Source organism: Bufo bufo, chromosome 1 (assembly GCF_905171765.1).
Source record: "Bufo bufo chromosome 1, aBufBuf1.1, whole genome shotgun sequence".
Classification (NCBI taxonomy): domain Eukaryota; kingdom Metazoa; phylum Chordata; class Amphibia; order Anura; family Bufonidae; genus Bufo; species Bufo bufo.
Window position 1 is genome coordinate 351,241,605 of NC_053389.1, and position 17,711 is coordinate 351,259,315.

Sequence of the window (17,711 nt, forward strand, 5' to 3'; positions counted from 1 at the left end):
GAAAAAGCAGGTGCGAGCAAGGTGACCAACAAACATGGCTCAGTTACACCAGTTTTGTCAAGAGGAATAGGCCCAAATTCCGACCAACTATTGTGAGAAGCTTGTGGAAGGATATCCAAAATGTTTGACCCAAGTCATACAATTTAAGGATAATGGTACCAAATATTAATGAAATGTATGTAAACTTTTGTCTTTGCAGAAAGTTATAAAAATGCCTTCCTGGGATGCGGAGTGAGACGACACAATAGAAAACAGATCCGTCCCCTATTGACTTTCAATTGTGTTCATGACGGATCCATCATGGCTATAGAAGACATAATACAGCCGGATGCGTTCATGGCGGATGCATGCGGTTATATTATAGTAACGGAAGCGTTTTTGCTGATCCATGACGGATCCGCAAAAAACGCTAATGTGAAAGTAGCCTAAGAAGAGTGCTTAAAACTATGTGGAACATACAAGGTAGTCTTCTTAAACTTTTCTTTTAGCTCAGTACCACATACCATGGCTTCCTATAAATGTCCTCTCTGCCTGTGTCCTTGCTTATTTGGCTTGGTGACAAAGCTAACGCCTGTACATTTTTCCATTACCCATGCTTCTCTGTTATTACTGAGCACAGAACAGAGAGCGGAAGGGCCAGCACTTAGAGCTGATATTAATTGTACTATATTCATGCATACCTACTGTGCTAGCAGTCACAGTCTTCTCTCTCCATTCTGTGCACAGTAACTAGCAGGGAAGAGGGGGGAACCAAATTGGGAGCACTTACTGTTGAAAGTAGGTATGCATGAACATAGTACACTCAATGTCAGTGCTAATCGCCTGGCAGGACTGCCATCCAGAGCTTAGTGCTGACAGTAGCTATAAAGGAACATAGTACATGTACTGTAAGCACCATGTGCTGGCATTTCCATTCTTTTCTCTTCCTTGCACTCAGTAACTAACAAACTCACAGGCTTTTAGGATTCGATGACACAAAAACAAAGTTTATTGTGAAAAAGTGGTAAAAAATTTGTATTTTTGTAATGGTACTGACCTGAAGAATAAAACTAACATACTATTTGTAGTGGTGTAACAATTAAACACTAAAAAAACTGTGTCGGGATTACTGCATTTTTCTCTTCCCACCCAAAAAGGTTAATAAAAAGTTAATGTACACCGAATATGAGGCCCTTAAAAATACAACTCATCCTGCAAAGACAAGCCATAAAGACAAGAAAAAAGAAAAAAAAAAGTTATGGCTCCTAGAAGGGGATAATATAAAAAAAAATTGCCAAAATAGGCCTAGTCCTTGAGGGGCTAATCACCAAATTGGGATACTTTATATAGAGGTATACAACATTTAGTTTATTTTTCCAAATCAAAATTGTGCAGAAAACTAATTTTTCTTTTATCTTTATTGAACAGGCGCTTCTATCGTACAGGACAAGACCTAAACAACTGCAGTACTTGTCAGAGCACAGCATGTATTATTTACAGGTAGCATATTATTCAATGGGATTACTATTATAGAACTATTCCATATGACTTGTAAATATCTCACATATATTCATTCTTGAATTATAACATCTTCTTCACACAAACTATCTGTCATGAAAATAGACTACTTCATTTTAAAACACTAATTATCAACTTTTGTTTGGCTTACAATTGCTAACTCCATACAGGGTCATAGTCAAAGCTATTGTAACATAATTATTAGTGTTGATCGAGCATGCTCGGCCGAACACCAGTTTGACTCGAGCATCTCGATGCTCGGCACATGGCGGTATTCGGCCGAATACCGTATGTGATCGAGCACAATGTTGGAGTCTCCTCCCCGCACATTTGTTGGCTGCTACGCAGACAATAAACGTGCAGGTAAGTGCTGCCCTTCATTGTAATGCCGTAGCCATGTTGGTTACTAGCATTACAGTGATTGGGTGGCCGGAACGCGTCATCGGGTGCTCCATAGAGACACAGTTGTCAATAACTGAGGTTGTTGTTAGGTCAACAAGTCAGGAGGATGAGCAGAGTGAGGAAGAGGAGGTGGTGGACGATGAAGTCACTGACCCAATCTGGGAAGGTGACAAGCCGAGTGAGGACAGCAGTACAGAGGGGGAGGCATTCGCAGCACCGAAACAGGCTGGAAGAGGCAGTGGGGTGGCAAAAGGGAGATGACAGGCCACACCAAACAGGCCCACAACTGTTCCCCGGAGTACATCCTTGCGGAAATCTTCCTTGCCAAGGGGTAGGTGTTCCACAGTCTGGCGCTTTTTTAAGGAAAGTGCGGACGACAAAAGAATTGTAATTTGTAACCTGTGCCATACAAAAATGAGCAGGGGCGTGAACACTAGCAACCTAACCAACACCAGCATGATCCACCACAAGGCATCAAAGCACCGTAATAAGTGGGCCTAAACGCATGGGTCCACAATCTGTGTCTGCGGGTCACGCCACTGCCTCCTCTTCACCTGTGTTACATGCTGGCCAATGCCATGTTGAAGGCGCAGGCCCGGATGCCTCCTGACCTGCACCTGGACCTTTGCAAGCACCCTCAGTGGCCACATCCACTTCCGTGTCCCTTACCCCAGGCATTTGAACACAAGTGCAAATACCTAGCCACCTATTAACAGGCCATAGCACTAAATGCACAACTTTCCAAATTACTGGCCCTGGAAATGTTGCCATTTAGGCTTGTGGACAGTGAGGCCTTCCGCAGCCTGATGTCAGCGGCTGTCCCTCGTTACGCAGTCCCCAGCCGCTACTATTTTTCAAGGTGTGCCATGTCCGTCTTACACCAGCATGTGTCCCGTAACATCACCTGTGCTTTGACCAACGCAGTTACTGGGAAGGTCGACTTAACCACTGACACATGGACAAGTGCTTTCGGCCAGGGATGCTACATTTCCCTGACGACACACTGGGTGAACATTGTGGAAGCCAGGAGCGAGTCGTACCCTGGGATGGCACATGTGCTACCCACGCCAAGGATTGAGGGCCCTACTTCCATCAGGGTTTCCGCCACCCCCTACGTTAGTGGCTCCAAGCCCCACTTCTCCTCCTCCGCCTCCTCCTCCACTTTCACCTCAGAATTATCCTCTTGCAGCACCAGTCAGGCATCAGTCGGTAGTTGGAAGCAGTGTAGCAATGCAGTGGGGAAGCGTCAATAAGCCGTGCTTAAGCTGATCTGCTTAGGTGACAAAAAGCACACCGTGGCAGGGCTGTGGCAGGGGATAAGAGACCAGACTGAGCTGTGGCTCTCGCCACTCAACCTAGAACCAGGCATGGTTGTGTTTAATAATGGCCGTAACTTGGTGGCAGCTTTGGAGCTCGGCAAGCTCACACCCTATGCCTAGCCCACGTCTTCAACTTAGTGGTTCAGCGGTTTCTCAAAACCTACCCCAATTTGCCTGAGCTACTGGGAAAGGTGTGCCACGTGTGTGCCCATTTCCGCAAGTCATCGACCGCTTCTGCCGTTCTGTCAACGCTCCAGCTGCAACATGGTCGTCGCCTTTCCAGTCAGCTTCTGCTTTTCACAAGCAAGGAGTGGGCATGGATATCTGACCTCTGTGAGGTTTTAAGAAACTTTGAGGAATCAACACAGATGGTGAGCGGTGATAAGGCTATTATCAGCGTCACCATCCCACTTCTGTGTCTACTCAAGCGCTCGCTGCTCACAACGAAGGCGGACGCTTTGCATGTGGAAGAGGTGAAAATGAGGGAAGACGTTACACAGGGTGATAGCCAGACCACCCTTAGTTTGTCTTCTTAGCGCAAATTAGATGATGATGAGGAGGAGCAGGAGACGGTTGCTACAGAGGGAAGTACCCATGAAAGTTTAATTCCATCTGTTCAGCGTGGATGAGCAGAAGAGGAGGAAGAGGATGAGGAGATTGAGAGTCTCCTGATGACAAAAGTGAAGTCTTGCCTGTTGGGACTCTGGCACACATGGCTGATCTCATGTTAGGCTGCCTTTCCCATGACCCATGCGTTTTACGCATTTTGGACAACACCGATTACTGGTTGTTTACCCTTCTCGACCCCCGCTACAAAGAGAACTTCTCATCTCTCATTCCTGTGGTGGAGAGGATGAGCAAAATGGTGCAATACCAGAAGGTCCTTGTGGAAAAATTGCTCCAAAAATTTCCAGCTGACAACGCTGGCAGCAGAGTACGTAGTTCGTTGAGCAACCGAGGAGGGGAGACGAGGGGAACACACAGCAGTTCAAACAGAGGCAGGGCAACACTCTCCAAAGCCTGGAACTGTTTCATGACACCCCGCCAGCACCCTTACCCTTATGTGTGGCCTAGAGTCACAAGGAGGGCAAAATTTTGGAAGATGGTGAAGGAGTACGTAGCAGACCGTCTCAGCATCCTCAATAATCCCTCTGTGCCTTCAGTGAAACCTTTATAATAACTTTAATTGACGTTCCGATCCCCAGCCCCATCTGTACTACCGTACTTACTAAATGTCCTGTAGCAGGCAGAGCAGGGCGGGCGGCTGGTCGGCCGGAACTCACTGATGTCACGTGACGTGCCTGCGCCGCCTACCACATAACCTGACTTAATTGGCCACAATAATTTGAGCCATTTCTGCTAAGAGGATGATAAATGAGGTGTAATATGCGCCAATTTGATAGCCCTGCCCACTTTGACATTTATAACTTATTTCTGGCTTGATGCATTCTTTATGGTGAAAATTCTGGAGAAAACTGTTGATATATTTGGCGCAATTCAAAACGCCATTGGTTTTGGCATATTCATCCTCTGCACCTGGAGAAATGAAGGTTTGTTTTTTTTGCCTTCCTCTGGATCAACTTGCAGGATAACAGGTTGAACTGGATGGACAGATGTCTTTTTTCGCCCTTATAAACTATGTTACTAATTCTGTTGTAACATGCTTGGTAAATGTCCCCTATAGGTCTTTTAAAGGTCAATAAAGACCAACAACAGGGGTGAACTCGATACCTCCATTTATAGGAAGGCTAGCTCCACGAATTCCCTCCTGAGATGGGAGAGTAATCATCCGCTCCCACTCAGGAGTGGAATTCCTAGGGGCCAATACCTACGACTCAGACGCAACTGCTCGGACAAGCGTGATTTCATCAATCAGGCAGCTGATCTGAGGAGGAGATTCCTGTCAAGGGGATACCCTGACCATGTTTTGAGGTCTGCATATCAGACAGCCCTGTCCCGACCAAGATCTTCCCTACTAACTCCCAATCAATCTCCAACTCCCCAACCAAAAGTAATGAGAATCATCACCAACTTTGATAGAGGGTCCAAACAAGTTAAGCACATCATACAACGCCGCTGGGAGGTCCTTAAAATGGACCCGGTCCTGCAGGATGTGCTGGGAGACCAGCCTCAGATTACTTATAGAAGGGGGCCTAATCTACGTGATAAACTGGTTCACAGCCACTATGCACCCAATCGCACAAAGTCCACCTGGTTGCGGTCAAATATTGTGGGTTGCCACAAATGTGGTAACTGTATTGCATGTAAACGCATACAGACCACAAAATCCTTTGTAAGCCACGTGACAGGCAAAAAATATTCCATCCCACACTTTATTAACTGTAAATCCAGAGGGGTTATATACCGTATTCAGTGTGAGTGTGGGATGGAATATATAGGGAAAACGATACGCGAGTTTAGGAAGCGGATAGGAGAACATCTGGGGGATCTCTCACACAAAGGGGATACCCCACTATCCAAACATGTACACACTGCCCATAATGGTAAGGCTTCACTGAGATTTCTGGGTATTGATCTAGTGAAACCTCCCATTAGAGGGGGTGACTGGGATAAATATCTCCTCCAGCGTGAATCCCGCTGGATATTCTGTTTGAAAACTACTGCACCCTTGGGCCTTAATGAAAGGCTGGATTATGGGTGTTTTATATAAATATAAATCGATATTAGGAACCCAGATTACCCCTCTCGGTTCCCGTTATATATTCAATTGCTTCTGCCAGTACTCTCTGCGACGTATCCTTGTCTCACATTTTTCCTGCAAGAAATGTCAGTTTTTATCTAGCTGTGATTTTGTGTCACAGCGTTACTATGGACGCTTCCATCGGGAGGCGTGCCGTATGGCTGCCTATCTGTTGATATAGTCTCCAAGGCAACCGCTTCTTCCCACGGCCTTCTCATGACTGTGACTGGCCGCCGCTATCACGTGGTGTCGGGCGCCGGGGTCTGACGTCTATTCTGCGCGGCGCATGCGCGTGACGTCAGACGCCGACGCGGACGATCACAGGGCGGTCTTTCCAGGAGAGGCGCGTCTGGGCTCTATTTAAATCCCACAAAGGTATGTATCAGTATGGCTGGTAAACGTCAAGGAACCCCAGAACTAGTGGGACTTTACCTTCAGTGAGGATCACCATATCCCCACACACCAACGTGCAGAGGAATATCTATCACTCTGCAGCACGGCACTTCAACACCAGGAGTGTCTGCCCACCGGCTCTTAATCCAGCTGATAGAGCATTCTTTGCATCTTTGACCGCAGGGATCATCTTCCTTTTTGTACCCACGGTCGTATATGCTATAGCATGGCACTTCAACACCAGGGGTGCCTGCTTACCGGCTCTTATTCCAGCTGATAGAGCCTTTCTGCATCTTTGATTGCAGGGTCCATTTTCTTTTGTACCCACGGTCATATATGCTATATGCTGTTTCCCTATTTGTACCAACTTCCCATGAGGAGTCGACACAACAGAAAGTGCCACGTCGGGAGGTCTGAAGAATCCGCATCCTTTTTAACTGTGCTAGTGATCAGGTCCACAACTAGGGACAGGTATCCAGACGGGGTCGCCCTTTCAGGGCGAGTGCTCTGTGTAGACAGGTAGTATGGGAGCAGTCCCCTTCCCCCAAGTTATAGGGTGAGATAGGGCATAGCACCAAGACTCCCTCCGACTACACAAGACTCCGTCTGGTCCAGGCATCACACAAAAGCCTCAGCTGATCCTAGCCATCTGGTTGGTCGGGTAAGACTGCTTGCGTCTTTACAGGCGCAGCAGGTCTATTTTCCTTTCCTTGCTTTACCAGCAGTGGGGTATCTATGCACGGACCCCGTTACATGTTTGTATGTGTGTTATGTTGATGCATCCTCTGGTGTATTTTATTTTATTGCATACCCTATAAAAGTTATATTTTAATAAGGATATTTCCCCACACCTCCTGTGGTGGGCCCCTTCACACCCCTTTTAAAGGTCAATAAAGGTCAATTGCAACAGGATGCATTAGGATAGGTATCCTGTTTTCTTGACGACAAAAACTGCTTTTAAACAGGATGCAAAAATGTGTTCTAAACAGGACTCCCATAGACATTGAAAGTTGAAGGGGTTAACCAACATTTTAAAGTTTTTTGTTCACCTCACTTTACCTACCGAACCTTTGGAGGGAAGCATAATGACCTGGACCTTTCCACTTGGACACATCATTGCTATGGCCAGCGACCCTCCCCCCTATCCTATCCAGAAGTTTATAAGCGGGGAGAGAAGTGTAGCAAATATAGTGGTGGACCAAAGGAAATGGAACTGAGTGACAGGGAGCAGGTAAAAATGCTTGCCATTGCAGGTCTGGTGGGTGAAAACAAGGTCAAAAAGCAGGGCAACCACTTTAGGCACCAGGAGCAAATCTGTTGATGAACTGGGATTATATAGACACCTTGTTCACCTAATGTTTTTCTTGGGACTAGTGCATGATACTGATCATGTATGTAGTACATATAGGAGTTGCAGAGAAAGTAGTCATACCCAGGTCCAGGGATGGACTGGCAATAAATTGTACAGGGATATTATCCAGTGGGTCAATGCCCAGGGGGCAGTCCAAGCCCTCCTCCCTGCCACCAGCCGGGTACAAAATGAGCTGTGAGAACCAGGTATTCATTTACCTGGCAAGTGACTGCATATACCCTCCTGAATTCAACTGCTGTGACATGTATCTCACCTCTAAAGCCCCTTCTCCATATCAGACACAACTGGAGGCAGACAGAAAATGGCAGCTAAGGTTGACCAACACAGATTTTGGGTCAGTATATTGTTCTCTACTCTGCTATTTGGTTCTGCTAGGAAAGTATTTTTGGAAAATAGTATTGCTGACCCCGCCTAGTTGAGTTGTCCCGCCTTCTGTCAATATGGACCTGCCTACATGTGGCCACTTTCATTTTTTTTTCCAGGGCCATTTCAAATTCCCAGTCCACCCCTGCCAAGGTCTATGGGACCTAAAAGCCCCTCTACCACATAATTATAAATTGTAGGTGGATGCCCTATCCCAAATTTTGCTCTGGGGCCCAACATCTTCTCATAAAGTGAATCTCAGCTTTGCAATATAGATGTGTATTTTAAGTCACAAAACTTTATTTTTTTTACTCAGAGCATCGTAAATTGAAGTCTATAGACAAATACGGACAGATTTAAAGGGGTTGACTTGAGCATCAGAGCAGTTCATGCTAAATCGCGCAGGGCAAAGGCCTTTTTAGGAGTTCCGGTGACATACCGGGGCTCTCCATGGGGCTGCCAGGAAGCCCAGTGACGTCACCGGCACTGATGGGCGGGCTTTAGCGCTGCCCTAGCCAGTAGAACGGCTAGGGCAGTGCTAAAGCCCGCCCATCAGAGCCGCTGACGTCACCAAACACACTGCCGGGTGGAAGCTTCCGTCCGGTAGTGTGTTATGATAAACAAAAGAGCCCGTGCCCTGCGCGATCTAGCACAGAGCAAGGGAAAGCATCGGAGCATGAGATGCTCCGATGCTAGCCTCAGGGGGGCTGCATGGATGAAAATAAGTGTAGCAATTTTAACTTTAAGTGTAGCAATTGTGAAAGCCTGCACATGAAAGATTAGTTTACCTATAAACAAACATTTGAAGGCAGTTCATCGAGGCAATTATTGGGGATGAGCATTTGTAGAAAAGCTTGTTTCTAAAAATTGCCATTTGTAAAGGTACCAGTAATCACCCAATAATTTAGCTTATCTATCGGGTGATCGTGTCTTTTGGCTGGCATAAAAAAAAAAAAAAAGGTTTTTCTAGGCAGCATATCTTCCTGCCCAGAAACAATAGATGTGGATGTGGATGTGAATGTGGATGTGGATGAGGAAACACAGTGGCAAATCACTTGTCCCCATGTAAATGCAACTCTCATCTTGATAACAATCTGGAAATTATCAGAAACTTGTATTTCGCTGCAGATAACTGCCTGATACTTTGTCCTGTGTAAGGGCTCAAGCACACAAACATGTGCCGGCCATGTGCGCAATGTTCAAGTGAATGAGTCCACAATCCGGAAGATATGGAGTGGAGGCAAGGAGTAGAAGGCTACGGAAGCATTACAGAGCAAACAAATATAATATGCTCTATTTTTTGGGGTGCGGATGGATCGCAGACCCATTCAAGTTCAATGGGTCTGCATCCATCAGTGTAGGCCACACAGACTGTGCCCATGCATTTAGGACAGCAATGTGGGGTCCTCAATGCACGGCACAGCCAGCTCATGAGCCCTAAAAGACATTAGGCAATAGAAATATAGGGTGTAAAAATAACTTTTTAAGGCTGCATGTACACTGTGCATATTATGCATAGATTTTCATGCAAAAAATCCACAGCATAATACAGAATCAGAAAAATAGGTGAGATTTTCAAAATCTCATTTACACGGTGCAGAAATTTTGAATTCTGCAGCATGTCTTTTTTTTGTGTACGGATTTTCAGTGCAGAAATCACCCATTGCAATGCAGATAGTGAAATCTGGGGAAAATTTACATATTATAAAATAATTTTACCTGATTTTTTTTTTCTTTCTTTCAAAATTCTTTTTATTGATTTACTTAAATCAAAAAGTGGTCTTGTGTGAAATGAATACAATGAAATGAAGCACAACCTTTGTCATACCAAAATTAGGTTAACAATGAACATAACAATAGAGGTATTTAGAAAAACCTGCATTATTGTACATTATCTCATTGCACATTACCTCATTGTTTTTACAGCTTAAACAGTATATTGAGTCAGTATAGTCAAGCTGATTTTGCAGAATGATTACATTTTTTATTTTCCATGTCATTTTTTATATTTAAACTAAAACAAAAAATCCTGCCGTTTTTGCAGTGGCCACTACCAGTATGTCTAATAATTGGAACCACCTCTTGGTTTGTACTCCAACACATCAGAGCCACGGTTCTCCCAGGCCACTTTATGGTGATGCTGCATGTGTTGACACAGGGCCGTGGTTCCAACATTGGCACCCTGGCCACGCTTTACCTTCTTCCCAAATCTGACGGCCTAACAAAAAATTGCCACACCTCAGAATATGGCATTTTCCTACCAACACTCTGCACTGAGTGCCTGCTACCGCTGTCTCAGTGAGCCCCTGCACCGCTACTTTCCAGGCAGGTAGGCTCCTGCAAAGCGGGTGGTCTACTCCGAGCACATTTGGCTCCCGACCTCCCACTGCTGCCAACCTGCTGACTCACAGCCACGCTTTCACCCTCCTTGCTCAGCTGCTGCCTCAAGAGCAGGCTGCCACTCTCTTCTCCTGATGATGATGATGATGAAGCCCCCTCTTCACCCGGCTCCCAAGTGCGATCAGCTACATCATCATCAACTGCTAATGTCTGCACGTCACTGATGTCCCCCTCAACGGTCTCAGGGCCAGGAGCCTGACCGATCGCAAAACACCTGCTCCCAAGCGACTCTCATCATCACTACTTGCCCGCCAACCGGAGGAAGTGGCAGATGTCTCCTCCATATCTTGGCTGGGCAGAAGCTGCTGATTGTCCTCTAGTAGCTCGTCATTGCTGAAAAGTGGAGCAGAGCCTACGGCATATAATACTTCTCGCACTTAGGGAACAAAAAATTACAGAGGCAGGTTGAGGACAGTTGGGGGCACAGGCCCTGGTCCTGGGCCATGCCAACTAAGTGTTGTGTCAGATGAACCCACTGACCCTTGGCTGGGGGTGTCTGATGTCACTTGCAACGATGTCGAAGACCGAGTCAACCATTCAAGCACCTCTGGATTGCTGTTTAAGACACTACCGCTAGATGAAACCGGGAGCTCAGGCCTGTCGCCTGTCTGACATACTGTATAATAAAATAATTAAATTAAAATTAAAATAATATACTCCAAAAAAAGCTGTAGTAAAATGTAACCACCACAGAACGGCAATTAATATGTATTCTTTTTCCTATTAAGGCTACTTTCACACTGCCGTTTCTGGGTCCGCCTGTGAGATCCGTTTCAAGGCTCTTACAAGCGGCCCCAAACTGATCAGTTTAGCCCCAATGCATTCTGAATAGATGCTGATCCGTTCAGAATGCATCAGTTTGACTCCGTTCAGCATCCAATCCGCTCTGGAGGCGGACACCAAAACGCTGCTTGCAGCGTTTTGGTGTCCACCTGGCGGTGCGGAGCCAAACGGATCTATCCTGACTTACAATGTAAGTCAATGGGGACGGATCCGTTTACATTGACACAAATGTGGTGCAATTGTAAACGGATCCGTCCCCCATTGACTTTCAACATAAGTCAGGATGGATCAGTTTGACTTACACTTAGGGTCCATTCACACGTCCGTTTTTTCTTTCCTGATCTGTTCCGTTTTATGCGGAACAGATCTGGACCAGTTCTGTACCCATTCATTTTCAATGGGTCCTGTAAAAAATCGGACAGCACAATGTGTGCTGTCCGTTTCCGTTGTTCCGTTCCGCATGTCCGAAAAAATATAAAACTTGTCCTATTCTTTTCCGCAAAAATCGGATTCTGGTACAATACAAAGTCAATGGATCCGCAAAAAACGGAAGACATTCGTATGTCATTACGTATGTCATCCGTTTTATGCGGATTCCGTTCCTGGAAATTAAATTTTTATTTTATAAACTTTTATTCACTTTTTTTTTTTCAATTTTTTCTCTAAGAAATCCAAACAACTTTATTTGCTTATTGAAATTTATACATGTTTCTGTTTGGATCCGCAAAAAACGGATGACATACGGATGACATACGGAAACATTTTCAGGAACAACGGATCCGCAATAAACGGACTGAAAATCGGGATATAGAAAAATACTGACGTGTGAATGTAGCCTTAGACTTAGATTAAATTTTTATTTTATAAACTTTTATTCACTTTTTTTTTTTCAATTTTTTCTCTAAGAAATCCAAACAACTTTATTTGCTTATTGAAATTTATACATGTTTCTGTTTTTTGCGGATCCGCAAAAAACGGATGACATACGGATGACATACGGAAACATTTTCAGGAAAAACGGATCCGCAAAAAACGGACTGAAAATCGGGATATAGAAAAATACTGACGTGTGAATGTAGCCTTAGACTTAGATTTTATTTTGACTAACTTATGCAGACGGATCCGTACTGAACAGATACCAGCGTTTGCATTTATAGGTGCGGATCCATCTGTGCAGATACCAGACGGATCCGCACCTAACACAGGTGTGAAAGTAGCCTAATACACCCAAAAAAAAGGAATAATCACAATTCACCACAGAATGGCTAAATGGATGTACGTATATTTCCTATTATTACACCCCGTAAATGGCTCTATCACACAGAACTTGCACCCCAATAACAAGCAAGGTTTGCTGGAATTACTGATGTATCATGTACAGTGCCTTGCAAAAGTATTCGCCCCCCTTGACTTTTTTCGTATTTTGTTACATTACAGCCTTAAGTTCAATTTTTTGTTAATCTGAATTTTATGTGATGGATCAGAACACAATAGTCTAAGTTGGTGAAGTGAAATGAGAAAAACATAAATAAAACTATTGTTTAGAAATAGAAAACAGAAAATTGGCATGTGCGTATCTATTCGCCCCCTTTGTTAGGAAGCCCATAAAAAGCTCTGGTGCAACCAATTACCTTTAGAAGTCACATAATTAGTGAAATGATGTCCACCTGTGTGCAATCTAAGTGTCACATGATCTGTCATTAAATATACACACCTTTTTTGAAAGGCCCAGAGGCTGCAACACCTAAGCAAGAAGCATCACTAACCAAACACTGCCATGAAGACCAAGGAACTCTCCAAACAAGTAAGGGGCAATGTTGTTGAGACAAGAGATGGCTGCCCACCAAAACTCACGGACCGTGCAAGGAGGGCATTAATCCGAGAGACAACACAGAGACCTAAGGTAACCCTGGAGGAGCTGCAGAGTTCCATAGCAGAGACTGGAGTATCTGTACATAGGACGACAATAAGCCGTACGCTCCATAGAGTTGGGCTTTATGGCAGAGTGGCCAGAAGAAAGCCATTACTTTCTGCTAAAAACAAAAAGGCACATTGTGAGTTTGCGAAAAGGTATGTGGAAGACTCCCAAAATGTATGCAGGAAGGTGCTCTGGTCTGATGAGACCAAAATTCAAATTTTCGGCCATCAAAGAAAACGCTATGTCTTGTGCAAACCCAGCACATCACATCACCCAAAGAACAACATATCCACAGTGAAACATGGTGGTGGCAGCATTATGCTGCATGGGATATTTTTCAGCCGAGACTGGGAAACTGGTCAGAGTTGAGGGAAAGATGGATGGTGCTAAATACAGGGATATTCTTGAGCAAAACCTGTACCACTCTGTGCATGATTTGAGACTAGGACAGAGGTTCATCTTCCAGCAGGACCATGACCCCAAACACACTGCTAAAGCAACACTTGAGTGGTTTAAGGGGAAACATGTAAATGTGTTGGAATGGCCTAGTCAAAGCCCAGATCTCAATCCATTAGAAAATCTGTGGTCAGACTTAAAGATTGCTGTTCACAAGCGCAAACCATCCAACTTGAAGGAGCTGGAGCAGTTTTGCAAAGAGGAATGGGCAAAACTCCCAGAGACTTATAGAGACTTATCCAAAGCGACTTGGAGCTGTGATTGCCGCAAAAGGTGTCTCTACAAAGCATTGACTTTAGGGGTAAATAGTTATACACATTGACTTTTTCGTTGGTCTTCATGGTAGTGTTTGGTTAGTGATGCATCTTGCTTAGGTGTTGCAGCCTCTGGGGCCTTTCAAAAAAGGTGTGTATATGTAATGACAGATCATGTGACACTTAGATTGCACACAGGTGGACATCATTTCACTAATTATGTGACTTCTAAAGGTAATTGGTTGCACCAGAGCTTTTTATGAGCTTCTGTTTTCTATTTTTAAACAATAGTTTTATTTATATATTTTTCTCATTTCACTTGACCAACTTATTTTGTCCAATTTGTTGTTTACTTCACAAAAAAAAAAACATCTTCAAAGTTAAGGGCATGTTCTGTAAATTAAATGATGCAAATCCTCAAACAATCCATGTTAATTCTAGGTTGTGAGGCGCCAAAATATGAAAAAAGTCGGGGAGGGGGGGAAGTGAATACTTTTGCAAGGCACTTGTAGTGCAAAAAACTTAAAAGCAGCAGTATAACTGCAATTTGGATCCCCAATTAGTGCAATTAGTGCAGCAAGGTGTAATAGAATCGCTCCTATTACCCAGGCTGTACACTCTTCTATTGCACCCTGTTCTCCTTTTATAGTGTAGATGATTCCTCCCTATCCTTTCCCTACTCCTTGAATAATCTTTCCCTGAACTTCTAAATTGTTTTTTCAGCACAATAAAGTCTTTCCCAACACTGTCCCTAGCGCCTGTCACATCTCTCCCTGCACTAAGTACACTGGAAAATGGCTGAATCCAAGATGGCTAAGGCTATTTATAGGGCTGTGACATCACAGGGGCTGGCAGCTGATTGGCTGCATGGGTGCATTGTGGGTGATCCCTCTTTCCCAGAGTTCTTTGCTCCATGTCCTAACACATGCAGCAGCCATTTGAGGAAAAAATTTGATTTGTTACCACAAAGTGTGAAGATTTTGGTGCAAATCGAATTTTTACTGAAATTTGGATCGAATTCGACTTTGTCAACTTCGATTCGCTCATCTCTAGTGTTCACCTAAGGGGGTAAGTCATAATATTTTTATAGGTCATTACGGATGTGGAGATACTTAATATGTCTACTTTTTATTTTATTTCAGTTTTACACTATAAAAGCATTTTTGAAGAAAGAAAATCAGGTTTTAGTGTCTCCATTTTCCAAAAGCAATATTTTTTTTATTGTTTGGGCAATTGTCTTATGTAGGGGCTCATTTTTTGCAGAAAGAGATGACGGTTTGAGTGGTACTATTTTGGGTTGTATATGACTTTTTGACCGCTTGGAATTACACTTTTTGTAATGTAAGGTGACATTTTTTTTTTACAACTTTCACCGGTGGTAGATTATTGGTCCTTTTTATAGAGCACATCGTTATGAATGCGGCGATACCTAACATGTCTGGTTTTTATTCACGATTTTATGGTGAGGGTTTTATTTATTTATTTATTTTACATTATGTATTGTACTGAATTGAACTGTCAGCGTCTTACACACCCGCCCGATCACATCACGTATATGCAGAGAAGCCGCATTTCCTCACCAACATGTACGTGAATATGAGTGAAGGGGTTAAGGTTTCTTCATCTTAAAGCAACAAGGAAGTGGTGTACAAGTTTACGCTAGGTTAACATCTGCAATGTTCAGTTGTTCTCATATAGGAATAAAAAAACTGCCACACCTAATCCAACATTTGATGGACATCAGTGGTGTTCACTGCGTCCAACTGACTATAATGGAATCTGGGAGATTTACGTTATGGATTCCAGTCATTCTGCCAGACAAAATACCATCCAGCATATTTGTCTACTAGTTTTGCTTATATCTGCAAAGGAGTCTCCTGCCAGACAGCCAACATGCAGCTAATAAGCTAAAGGGAGCCATTTGCAGTGTTTTTGTATCCTGGTTAAACAAAATTGCCCCCATATGTTAGGTATCACTGTATCCATAACAGCCCCCACTACATAAATATCCCCTATGGTGAACGGTGTGAAAAAATTATAATTATAGAATTGCTAATTTAGGCCCCTTTCACACAAGCAAGTTTTCCACGCGGGTGCAATGGGTGACGTGAACGCATAGCACCCGCACTGAATCCTGACCCATTAATTTCAATGGGTCTGTGTACATGAGAATTTGTTTTCACGCATCAGTACTGCATTGCGTGAAAAACGCAGCATGTTCTATATTCTGTGTTTTTCACGCAGCCCTGGCACCATAGAAGTGAATGGGTCTTCAGTGAAAGCAGGTGAGGATGCAATAGGTTTTTCACTGACGGTTGTTTGTAAAATTCAGGTTTTTTTATCACACGTGGAAAAAACTGAACAACTGAATGCAATTGCAGACAAAATTGACTGAAACTGCTTGTAAAATGGTGCGAGTTTCACTCAACGCACCCTGAATGCATCCGGACCTAATGTGTCACGCTCATGTGAAAGGGGCCTTATTCTTAATTTACAGCGATCAAAACAAGCAATCAAAAAAGTTTTATTTACTCCTGAGGTCCTGAGAAGCGGTGATGCAAAAGATATTCTTCCTTTAAAAAAAGGGGGTTTTAGTGCATTTAAAAAAAATAATAATAAAAAAAATATATATATATATATATATATGTATTTGGTATCACTGTAATCATATTGACCCATAAAATAAAGATATTATGTTATTTGTACAAAAAAAAATGAATGCCGGAAAATGTTTAACGTAAAAACTGAGTGGCAGTATTGCTGTTTTTCCATCTCCTTCACCGAAAGAGTTAAAAAAGTTAATCAAAAAGTTACGTGTACTCTAAATGGTTCCAATAAAAACTACAACTTGTACCACAAAAATACAAGCCCTCATACAGCTATATAGATGGAAAAATAAAAAAGTCATAACTCTTGGAAGGTGACGATGAAAAAAAAGGAAGAAAAATACCTGGTCAGTAAGGCTCAAAACAGGCTTGTCACTAAGGGGTTAATGGTAATAAACCTTTCAGGTCATGCTCCCATGACCATGACCATAACTTGGGTCACATAATTACTATTATAATTCATGTTATTTTTGTCATAATTTGCATTGTGGTAAGAGATGATGAAAAGGGTTGTCTCAAGCCCTTGTGCTATTATATAGTGGCCAATTAGATGAGTGGCTGTCCATGTAATATAAGGATTGCTCAAATATACCAAAGCAAAGGCAACGGTTTGTTAGAGGCACTCCATTCGAGCCCATACAATGAAGGCTAGGCAGAGGATTCCCCTTTTGTCCCAATGAGGCATATAGGCAGAGGTTGTCCTGAAAAAAACAATCATATATATATATTTTTATATATATATATATATATATATATATACACACATAAAGAAAAAGTAAAAAAAAAACTGCTCCCATGTGGATCTTGAAAATAATCAAAACATTGAACAACCCTGCAGTCTTTTTTTGCAGCTCAAACCAGCATGAGACATATAATAAATAGATGCAGTTGATTCCAAGCTACATTTGGTTCCCTACAAACTATTACATTTGGCAGCCTGCTGAGCTATCCAGTCACAATAATTTTGTTTATTTGTCCATGCTCTGAAGTGTGTTTGTTTCTTATCTTGCTGAATTCATTATCTGTCAAGCTTCATGAGAGAGAACATGATCTATTATTTTTTTTAAATGGTGTGAGACTACATTAGTTCAATATATTTGTTTTCCTTTATGTACGGGGGAACGTGGTAGGATTTTAGAGTACTAATTATGAAGCAGAAATATCTTTGGCCAATGGAAAGGTCTGAATATGAAGTTATGCAGCTACATTTGAAAATATCAGTGACATTACATTTGAGTAGTCTTTGT

At 43.1% G+C, this 17,711-nt stretch overlaps 2 protein-coding genes across 3 annotated transcripts in view; one reads left to right on the forward strand and one right to left on the reverse strand.

The window, feature by feature from the left end:
* Positions 1–17,711, reverse strand: part of DOCK2 (dedicator of cytokinesis 2) — a 1,232,183-nt gene that overhangs the window by 534,663 nt on the left and 679,809 nt on the right. The gene's annotated exons all lie outside the window — the stretch shown is intronic.
* The window catches only part of INSYN2B (inhibitory synaptic factor family member 2B), a 75,630-nt gene that overhangs the window by 54,900 nt on the left and 3,019 nt on the right, over positions 1–17,711 (forward strand). Inside the window, exon 3 of the mRNA XM_040442845.1 lies at positions 1,408–1,479. Within this exon, the coding sequence (XP_040298779.1) occupies positions 1,408–1,479 (72 nt within the window). The remainder of the gene's footprint in view (positions 1–1,407; positions 1,480–17,711) is intronic.